Here is a 10,869-nt window from a genome sequence, read left to right as displayed (position 1 = left end):
AATACTGAAGTATGCTCAAATTGCCAGTGGCTATGATGACTCGACTCTGGAACAATGTAGTACATTTTACAAGTGTTTAAGGGCTGGTATTGTGTATATGAATTAGTGCTGCACTGCGGAAAGTACAGGCATGTACCAGAAGCACAGGTCATGTAATAAGCTACTAGAAAATTGTACTGTTTCTCAGGCAAAAGGATTTGGATTTTTACAAAGCCTATTATTCCATTAGCAAAGAAATTTGGGGCAAGTATGCTCTGAATGCATTAAAAGGAAATGTGAAGGTTTAACCAGTAACCCGTTATTCCAGTGCATGGACTTCAGAAAGCATGCCTTTCTGCTGGCTGCAGCGTGTGGTTATATCAGATGAATCACAGATGTCACTGAAGCCGGCAATGGAAAACATTTCAGATTTTTATTGTAATGATTCTTTGTTCAGTGCATTTGAAAAAAAAAAATTCTTAAAAAAAAAAAAAAAACTAATGGAAATGTTTCATAAAATGTGTTTTGTCTGATTAAAATGAAGGCAACGTGTTTACGGGTCTCGAGCAATAAAACTGTTTTAAAAAGTGGATTTGTTGTGTATGTGAGCTGTGCAGCTTCACAGTTCAGTTAAACACTATTCAACAGCAACATTTAAAACATTATTATCAGGCGGTTCAGCCTGATGCAATCACTGTATTGTGATTAATACAACATTAAGTGTCACTCGGTCTCAGGCACTCAGTTTAAATCACTTTAAAAATCCGTAAATGGCGAATTCTTTTGCAGCAGTTGCTCAAGATTGTGGCAATAAAAAATGAAAAAGTAAAGTGGCATTAACAGGAACTAAACAGCATTAACATCCAGCAATATACAGAGGGGACACGAGCACCATCTATGACAGTGTCACGTATGTAGCATCAGTGGTGACACCACAGTTGTTATCCTTCATAGACATGAGGATGTAGCCGTCATTGCCCCAGTAGGTGGACCAAGAGTTCTTTACCAACCAGTATGGCTCCCCATTCAAGCTACCGTATCCCACTGCAAGCACAGCATGGTCCAAATCATCGGGGGTATTACCTGAAAAGCACAGTGAAACGTGTTCAGCTGTAGACAGAGGAATACTGCTGTAAAAAGCATGAGCGCCACTGAGGTGGGAACTTACCACAAGCAGGTTCGTAGTAGACGCCATGGCTGTAGAAAACAAATGACCGGTGTGAAGCGTCAATACTGACAGCCACCGGCCCGTTTTTGAAGAGAGCTCGCTTAAGGGCCTCTGCATCACCTGATGTGACATTAGTGTAGCTCTGGATACGTGCAGTAAGCTGGGATGAGTTCACATGGCAAAATCCATTCTGTTCAGAAAGGAAAACAGGTAAGAGTTCAGAGACGGTGGCCAAGTTTATGTACAAACTGAGGACATGTAGAAATAAAAGCTCAACCAGTCATATAGTTATAACTATAGTGCTGTAGTTTTGACACAGAAGACCAAAACAGTGACTGAACATGAGCGCCAGACAGAATTTTGAAACTGGACCAAACAGACACAAACCTCTGATACACAGAAAGCAAATCCATTCTTTAAACTTCTAAGAAAAGCAATGACTTCCGGCAACTGAAGTATCTGATAAGTGGGTATCAACTACACCATTTCAGAAGCTGTAAAAGGCGTGTTGCCCGTATGTTAGGCTGACTGTGAAGCTGAAGGGAAAAATGACTTCAGTGTCACAATACTAAATTTACAAAGCTGCACTGTACTGGTGGGAAAGTGTCTTAACATGCCTAAATGTCTTTTTCCTAACCATAATGAGGAACAGACTGTTGGAGTCACATTTCATAGAAACTTGTAAATCCAGGACCCGTTTAACCCTATGAGCACTGGGCTATTTTCAGGGTAATTTCCTTTACTTCTAAGCAGTCATCTCATTATCATTAAAGGTGCTAGTAGTTTCTTTTGTTCAAATCAGTCTAGTCCTTTGATATGACAATACAGTTTTTATATTAACCTTCATGTGAAGGGAAAAAAAAGGATATTATTAAACCGAGATGTTTTTATGTGTGCCTCACTCCATAAAATGATGGCAGTAGTCATACTTTTTCATACTTGTACATGGGAGATTGTCTGGAATCTGGCAATATCAGAACCAGGATGATGAGATATTGTATGACTTAGGAATTTGAAAAAAATAAGTTTGGTGTCTAATGGAAATAGTAGCCTACATACACACACTTGTCATAAATGCAATGAAAAGCGGATACATTGTTTTTGGTTTATTTTCCATAGAGAGTAGGATTTAATGTCAGCTCTATGTTGGACACAAAGCAGAAATTCACTGAAATTTAAAAACTGGATTTCTCTGTAGTGCTTCATCGCACAGAGAAACAACTAATAGAATGTACAAAATACAAATATGTAACAAGTGTGATTACAAAGGTTCCACCCCTTCTTGCATGTGTTCCTAATAAATGCAGTGATGAGTTCAGGAGTGATTCAAACAAAAGTAATGGGTGTGGAGATGGACGCAGAGCTGTATGCAAAACCATGATTACACTTGAATGGAAATTTACATTTTTTTGTCTCACCAACAAAGAAGTAATTGGCAGTGTGAAAGGTCATTTTCATGAGATATGCACTCCGCCTTACTGTAATAGGCAATTCATGAGTGAACTGAGAAGAAAGTATGTGAATAAGGATGCAGCTGTATCTGTGGGATTGAGGAGTTGAACATGTTCTAATGAGTCTTGCTGTCCGAGTTGAAATTTCAAATTTTTCAATTTTGTTCCAAAACTTTCAAAGATGTTTCAGTTTCTCAGGCATAATAAAACACTTTATTCTTCCTTGAAGAAAAAGGACAACAATGTGCTTCAGTGCTTTTTCAGAATTGTCAGGGTCTTTTGGTTCATTGTCATGAAATCATCTCACCATTCCCATATAGGCTCCATAGGTTTCTGTTGTGGCGATGCCTCCATGTTTCATAATCCACTCATACGCTCTCCACTCCTCTCCTCCATCACAGCCGTTATTACCAAAACCCCAGGAACAGTCCACCAACATCTGCTGAGACAGGACCTGCAGGGAACCCGTCTGAAAGAGAAAAGGAAGAATTTAATGTCACTTGGTTTGCAAAATTAACAACCTGCCTTGACCTGCTGTGTATGAATCAGCTGTAAATATAATGCCAACAATTCCACCCACCTTGGTTATTACAGCACCACACAAACCTCTCAGGACAGAAACGATGCTTGAGGCATAATTAAGTAACTGGTTCACTCATATATTTTGTAACAGAGTTGCCTAAGAACATTGTAGAGCAAATTGTCTGTTTACTGTTCTTCAGTCTGAATTACTGAAACACTTTGTTGGACCTTATTTTACTGCTCAGCTTCAAGTGGTTCAGAATGTAGCAGCCCGGCCTTAGGCAAACACTAAACAAACCCACTCACACTGGCTTCCTGTGTCTTTCAGACGTAGCTCAACATCCTCCTGATCAATTCAAAGCTCTCTATGGCTTGCCACTCTCTTGCATCTCTAAACTTATAACCAATTAGTCTACATTAAGATTATGCACACCTTCAGAGCAACTATTCGTAAATGCTTTCCTGCTTGCCATCACACCAGATGAGTCTGCACTACTGAAAAACTTAGTGTAGACCGGTGTCTCTATAAGTTGCTGCTTTCAATCCCTATTAGTTTTATTGATTTACTAATCACAATTTTTAATCTGTTTCCATTTTAGAAATTGTGCATGACTTGCTGTTTTCATGCTGAGTATTATGAATATTAAATCTGAAACCTGCGGCTTTGAACAGTGTTATATAAAAGTTCTTTTTGAAAACACTTGATCAGACGATAAAGAAGTGGATCCTGGGGGTTTCGGAGGGAGATAATCAGGTTAAAGGTTACATACAAGAGCCAAAGAGTACAACAAAAGACAGACAAGAAATGTAGCCAAGGCTTGAGATGAAAACACAGTGAAGTTCATAATTGCATTTTTACAACATTTTTACACCAGCTGTTATCTACAGGTTGCGAGTCAGACGCTGTGAGATCACGTAGAAATAAATTTACAAGTGCCCCCTGGGGAGTGGCTCTGTTTATGAACCTGCCTCAGAGGACGAGGTTGCTGCGTCATGCAGGTCACTTCCTGCTGCGGCGCTGCGCACTGGCAAAGGTACAAAGACAAACTGCTGGGGCCTCACAACATTACTTTCTCTTGGCCAAATGAAACTGTTTCTGCAATCACTGCAAAACAATTTGGAGTCCTCACCCATACAAAAAGACTCTGCTCAACCTCTGTGGTTTCATAAATTTGATGGCTGACAAATCACTTTACGGACTGAAGAAATCTAATAAAACTTTCACATACTGTAATATTAAAAAAAAGAGAACAGGACATGATTGCTTTAATGACCATCCACCCTCCCAGGAGTTTTGGCCATTTTTCTCCTGTAATGGATCAACCACATCCTTTTACAAAGTAACCAATCATGTTTTGCATATTTTACTACTTTATACCACTACAATCTAGAAGCAAATATTCTAAAATGCCTTTTGTGCTACCACATTTATTTAAAAAATTAAGTGATCAGTCACTTTGCAGATTCTGATTTAAAACATAAAATAAAATCAATAAATAAATCCTGGCATATCATTAAAAATTAAAATAACACTTTACTGATCCTGTGGAAAGGTACAATTATCTAAGCATTCACAGTGGCACACAAAGCATCAGAATTCATTTTAATCTTATCAAACAGTTTGCATAATTATCAACGAAACCATAAAAATCTTGCTTACGTAAGTAAAACATATTACTACATGTCTAGGCATGAAACTAGTATCAAGATAAAACTTACTATCTCAACAGATCAAAATGTTTGGTCCTTCTTCTATTATGCTAATGTCATTCCAGTGACATAATGCAGTGATCAGGTTCTATCTTGAATATTTTTGTTTTGGTGGTGCAGCTTATCATATCTGCTCAAGCAGTCACCAAGTATTTCATGTTAAAAAGTAAATGTATTCTCATGATTATGGAATCTGTTTGACAGGATCAAAATAGATTCTGTTGCTTTGTGTTCGTCTGACAATAAATTTGACCTTCATGACCAATGTAATCTCGGTAAGCATTTGGTATATAAATGTAAAATTTTCAAAATACTATATTAAATATGCACAGTTTATGGTTTAAAAAAAAAAAAAAAGCTTCAGCAGAACTAGCAGAACGCTACTGACAATTTGAGGTGGAATAACATCCATTTTAATGGACAAAGTTTTCCTACGTTAAGTAGATGTTGCACTTGAATAAAATTTTAAATGCTTTTGCTACACTAGTATTGCTCCTTTTATTAAAGCAAAGATCTGAGCACTTCTCCCACTGCATCTCAGTCTATCAATTACACAGTTATCGGACAAGAGACATAATCAAAAGTGGTGTGCGTGTGAGAGAGAGTCAAAGAATTTGGTCACTTCAATGGGGTGCCATCAAATCCCATAATAAACCAGTCCTATGTTTGGATCATGTTGCTAGGCAACAATGGAGAAGGAATGCCTTTGAGCTGAGTCTTCTGCAGGATGGAGGCAGGCCAAAGAAGACATTCACTCTGTCTTACACATTCACATGCACTGTCCAGTCTATCTAACACGAGTGGAAGTGTCACATTGAATCATGTAGGGAACCTGCCCTGAAGGGGAGGACCTCTCTTCATTCACAGGGATGCTTTTCTTAAGCTTAATGGAATCAAAAAACTACCTGGAAACTATTTCAGCCAACTGAATGAATACAGACTGTTGCATTTTTCATAGGCACAACAGAAAAATGCTGCTACATAGGGTTTTTTAATATCCTCTCACCATTTCATGAATATCTCCAATAATTATACTTTTATATATACTTCACAATGGATATTTTTAATTCTTCATATTGAATTGGTGTAATTTCTTTTCCGTTTTGCATGTTTTTGGTCTTGTTGTCAAGAATATACATCTCCTCATATGAACACCATTTATCAATTCTTTTATATCCTTTGACAATTTATGTCAATTCAGATTCCATTTGCGGTATTTTTCTGCCTAAATAATCCACTAGTCTATTAAAGTCCAACCTTATCATATTGCCACGGATTCAGTTACAGTAAAAATAAATGTATTGCAAACAAACTAAACCATGACCAGATGAAGCACCATGCTGAACATCTGTGGCTTCAAAGGGCATAAGAAAGTCACCTCATCATTTAAAATCACTGGAATGGAGCCAGAGACTGTTTTGCAAGAGGCTTGTTATCTTTTTTACCTTCAAGAAGAGAGCGCCCTCTACTGCTCCAGTGGTGGCAAAGCTCCAGCAGGAGCCACAGATGGCCTGGTCCTTCACTGGGGTCACAGCACCTGGAAGGGCAGAGTAACGGTAAAAACTGGATGTTCTGTCAGATAGACGCATCTCAGGTAAGTTTGTCAGATTTCTACGTACCATAAAGCCTCCAGTCAAGTGACTCTGGTACTTTGATCCCTTCATAACTTCTGGAGGGGAACGGGAGCCCTCTGTTTGGTGTCTTTCCTCGTTTCCTTCCCCTCATGGTTGCAAGCTCCGACATACTGCGATCTGACAGGGAGTTCAGTGCCAGGGAGAAGGACAGTCCAGCTCTGTTCTTAGAATGGATGTAACTGCAAGAAACCAGGAACCATTTCATGAGAGATACTTCAATTAAAAAAAAACAGAAACTCATCTACATCCATGCTATACTGAAAGCATTCAGTGTATATTATGAAAAAATGCTGGTAATATAATACTGCAATGTCACATTTCAGTTTTAAATGTGCCTCTCACCGAAGATTCTGAACAAAAGCATGCTCCCTCTTCTCATGCTCCCGTTCATCATTGTACTGACGCTGGAACTTCTCCTTGAAATGCTTGAACATGCCCTGCGAGTGACCTGATGCTGAGGTGTGGATGAGATCTTTCATTGGATTGGCCAACATGTGGTGCTCCACTCCTGGGCCAGGAAAACCCCCACAACTCATACCTATAGAAAGGATGATAAAACATTAGTGTCTTTTTTTCTCGGTTGAATATTCTAAAAGGTGTAGGAGGTATGAACCTACAGCTGGCAAACAAACCTTTAGGCAGAGAGAAGACTTTAGGGTCCACATGAGTGCTGAACTCCTTGTAGTCCACCAAGTATTTGTCATAATGGGACCCCAGCAGTGTGTTGTATCCCATCATCTCATAATGGAGGGGAGTGGCAGTCCCTTCTTTGCCATTTGCACCTCGCTCTGAATGGCTCACCCACAGTGTGTATGTGTTCTTCTTGTAACCCACAGTGGTCACATTCTGCCAAACTTCACACAGAGAACCTCCATAGTACTCCATTCTCAGGAACTAAGCGGGGAACATGTGAGAACACAATGAGGAAAACATATCTAATGCTTTCAATAGCAGCAAGGTTCAGTTAAATGTGTAGCTAAGGAATAATAAATCTGAAGGTGAATGTTACAGATGTTTCATACACAGTGCTGTGGTTTAATAAGTCCTCAGCATCACTGAGTATTTGTAGTGTTTCAGTTTGTGAAACTGTGGAGTCACAGAAGCACAATCAATTGAAATCTCACACATTAAAACTGCAATCTCCCTGGACGACCTGCTGGTCTTCTTGCATCAGTTCACCACAAAGTTTGCATATCAGAGTGTCATAGTAGGGTCTGTAATGCCGCAAAGAATTACATTTAGAGTCTGTCTAATCAAAACAGGGGAAGTAGCTTATTCTTCAGCAGATCTTTTTCCATTCGGTATAAAAAGCAAGGGCCTTTCTTAGTGCCATCCAGTACAAACTACTAAGGGTCTGCAATAGCCGGTAGTTTGTAAGTTTACCTGGAAGCCCTGCACATCGGGCAGCGATGCCTGCGGTGTGACAGCTTCATCCTTTGTTCCATTGGCCTGGAAGCACTTCATCACATTTTTCTCCTCCTCTGTGGTCTCAGGGGTGATTTTATAGGCAACGCCAAACTGCAGCTCGGATCCCAGCTGGTAAGTCGAAACCTGGCCTGTTGATAATCACAATGACGGATGTTAAAACTGACTCCTTTACTCCTTTTGATTTGTTAAAACCAAACAATAAAAACCTACCTTGTCACCCTTCCATTACACATAAAATGAACAGCATGTAGGTCACCTGTCTGCTGCCCCACTGATTTATTCTATAACTAATCCTCTTGAAGAAATCCCTCAAAATCCTGTTCCAAAGTTTCCTGCAGTGGTGTGTTTAGTGGTATTCTGGTATATGGTGAGCTTAGACACAAAGAGTGGTTTTGTAATGGTAAGGTGACCCAAAACATTAGGAGGAGACAACATAGATACAGATAACTAAAGGTACAGAGGGAGCAGCATGCTGATATAACAGTGATCAATGGGTGGAGTTTGGTTTGCATGTAGACGGTTTACAATGAAAACTGATGAGATTGAAGAGTCTGGCAGACAGTTGACAACAACAAAGAAGTGACAAGATCAAGGAGTCCAGACATTTGATTAGCTTACAGTCACATTAAACCCAAGATGATTAGGAAAAGAACTACAAAGGATGTGGCTTCTTCATCATTAGTATGCATCCCTTGGTTCTGTTCAGTATCTGGGGCACACAATACCAGGTTTGTAAAGACTTCTTGTTCCCTCTGGAGTAAAAGCTATAACAAACATGTTTAAACCAACAAATATGTCACAAATGTAAATAATAAATGATGGAATATGTATGACGTGCAGGACCACTCCAAGACAAATCTAAACCCTCAGCATGCGCTCGTCCCCTTACCTTTCCTCAACAGGCTCACTAATTGCTCAGTAAAGTTGAAACAACCATTACTGTCAGAATAAGCATTAAGGCTCCTAGATTAAAGTAAATATTTCAAACTTGTTGAATAACAAAAATGCAGATTTGCATAATCTGTTCTCACTCAGTGCCACTCTTAGAGATTACTTTCAAATTGTTCATTTAAACTACATCCTGTAGTAAAATGCTTTCCACATTGTGTTGCCCTGACACTCAACAAATCTTAGGGTCCCCACAGATTTGGATTTATGTATTGAGTACCTGTGCCATCCTATGACTCCCTAAACTTTCTGCTTTCCCAATATAAAAATGTTTCTGCTGTCGCACCGAGACAGTTGTTATTTACCTTACCCATTTGTGATCATAATGACTGTGTTATAATGGAAAACCTGAGTTAGGTTTAGACAGATAGTTTAACAGTTTAAGTATATAAAAGTGTTACTTAAACAGTATAAAAGAGAAAGAAGAACCTGCATAACAAAGACTTGAAGTCATGAGTATGTAGGACGAGTCACCAGATCAAGTTCACCAAAATTGCTTATTATGGTGGTTTTGCTTCCTGTATTATGTTATGATGATACAGTCTGGCCTCTTTTCTGACACAACAGGCTTTCCGTTTCAAATCCAGCCAAGCAGGGGAAATACAGAGTCAGGTTTCTTACCATGGTAGTAGTCTATTCGGCTGGACTTTGTCGCTAGGTCTAACCATGCTTCAAATGGCTCTTTAATTTCAGCGTAGGGTAGAGAGATCACTCCTGCAATAAAAATGCGAAATGTTGCTGTAGTTAGGCCAAAATCCGAGTACAGAAAACCCTAACAGATATTATTACGGTGTGTTTACTGCTTACCTTTGACATGATAGGTGTTTCCAAAATCAGGAAGGGAAGGGACTGCTTTTCCCTCTGCACCTGAAAGTGAACACAGATAAGTGGAAAGATTGTTTCGGAAAACTGTATTTTTTAGCAGTATAGATGTCTTAAAGGACAATGGGGTAAATTTCAACGCTATTCTTAGACAATGCATGTGACCAGACTGCCAGAAATACTGACATCTGTCCCTGGACATTTGCTCTCCTGCATTATTTACATAAGATACAGTCTGCCAGAGAATGTGGGAATTTTGCATTTGTTGCAGTCTTTCTGTCACACACCTATAGCAAAGACTAAAACCCCTTTACTGAGTAATTTTACTGGCCAATATATCGATGTTTCACCTAACCAACGACACTGTGTTGTAAGTAACATTGGCAGAAAGAGCTCAGCAAAGGTTTAAGTTTTGGCCTGCAAAGTGGTGTAAAGTATATTTAATGTTTGCCGAATAAAAAGGTAGACTACATAGTTCTATTGACGTTTATAAGACATATTTTGAGATGTACATGGTTTCTCGATGATCAAATTAACTTTGAATTGACATTTTTTGACTGCTTTCTGGCGTGGCCTCCCATACATCAGCACATATTGGAAAATAAAACAGAAAACCTCCACAGGAATCGTAAATTATATCGGGTGTGTTCCCTTCAGCTGTACAATCACTTATAACTGACAGTATTATTTAACAACCTGAACGTCAACGTAGTTTTTCTAACAATACCACTACATGTTAGCTGCATTCATAGCATGTAACGTTAGCTAGCTTGAAATATGATGTAGGAAAATGAAATGTCGTTACTTACCAATGGCAGCCAAAAAAATAACCGCCACAATGTAAGAAAACCGCATGGTTTCTACTGTGGGCTATGAAATACAGGAGAGAAAAGCAGCCAGACTAAAAACAAACAAGTTAAAAACACATGACTGTGCAGAACACCCAAAACACTGATTAAATAGACAACAACACATATAAAAATAACTGACGCTCCTTCTCGACTAATCACATTGCGGCAAGCAGGAATATCCTCCAATCAGAAACAAGAGGCGGGTTTTAGTTGAACGATGTCATGTGATTTGTGTCATATGACCAGAATAACCTATGATTACAGAGTTCAGGAGAAAGAAGCCCCGTACCAAAAATATTAATGCATGTTGAGTAGGCTTATTTTGTTCATGGCTAATCTTGAAAGCAGTAATGTAT

General features: G+C 39.0%; 1 protein-coding gene across 1 annotated transcript; it reads right to left on the bottom strand.

Annotated features, from left to right (window-relative positions):
• Positions 1–398: 398 nt before the first annotated feature.
• Positions 399–10,629, bottom strand: LOC111572209 (digestive cysteine proteinase 2-like). Its single transcript, XM_023275778.3, has 11 exons — positions 10,472–10,629; positions 9,648–9,707; positions 9,462–9,554; positions 7,848–8,020; positions 7,097–7,358; positions 6,807–7,002; positions 6,450–6,643; positions 6,276–6,367; positions 2,906–3,067; positions 1,148–1,337; positions 399–1,062 (listed from the first exon to the last, which is right to left on the bottom strand). Exons 1-11 carry the CDS (start codon positions 10,515–10,517, stop codon positions 875–877), a joined length of 1,656 nt encoding a protein of 551 aa, XP_023131546.2. The 5' UTR covers positions 10,518–10,629; the 3' UTR covers positions 399–874.
• Between the last annotated feature and the right edge of the window lie 240 nt (positions 10,630–10,869).

The sequence above is a fragment of the Amphiprion ocellaris genome, chromosome 15 (genome assembly GCF_022539595.1).
Source record: "Amphiprion ocellaris isolate individual 3 ecotype Okinawa chromosome 15, ASM2253959v1, whole genome shotgun sequence".
NCBI lineage: Eukaryota > Metazoa > Chordata > Actinopteri > Pomacentridae > Amphiprion > Amphiprion ocellaris.
Note: the sequence above shows the minus strand (reverse complement) of the source record. Positions and strands in the feature narration are given on the sequence as shown.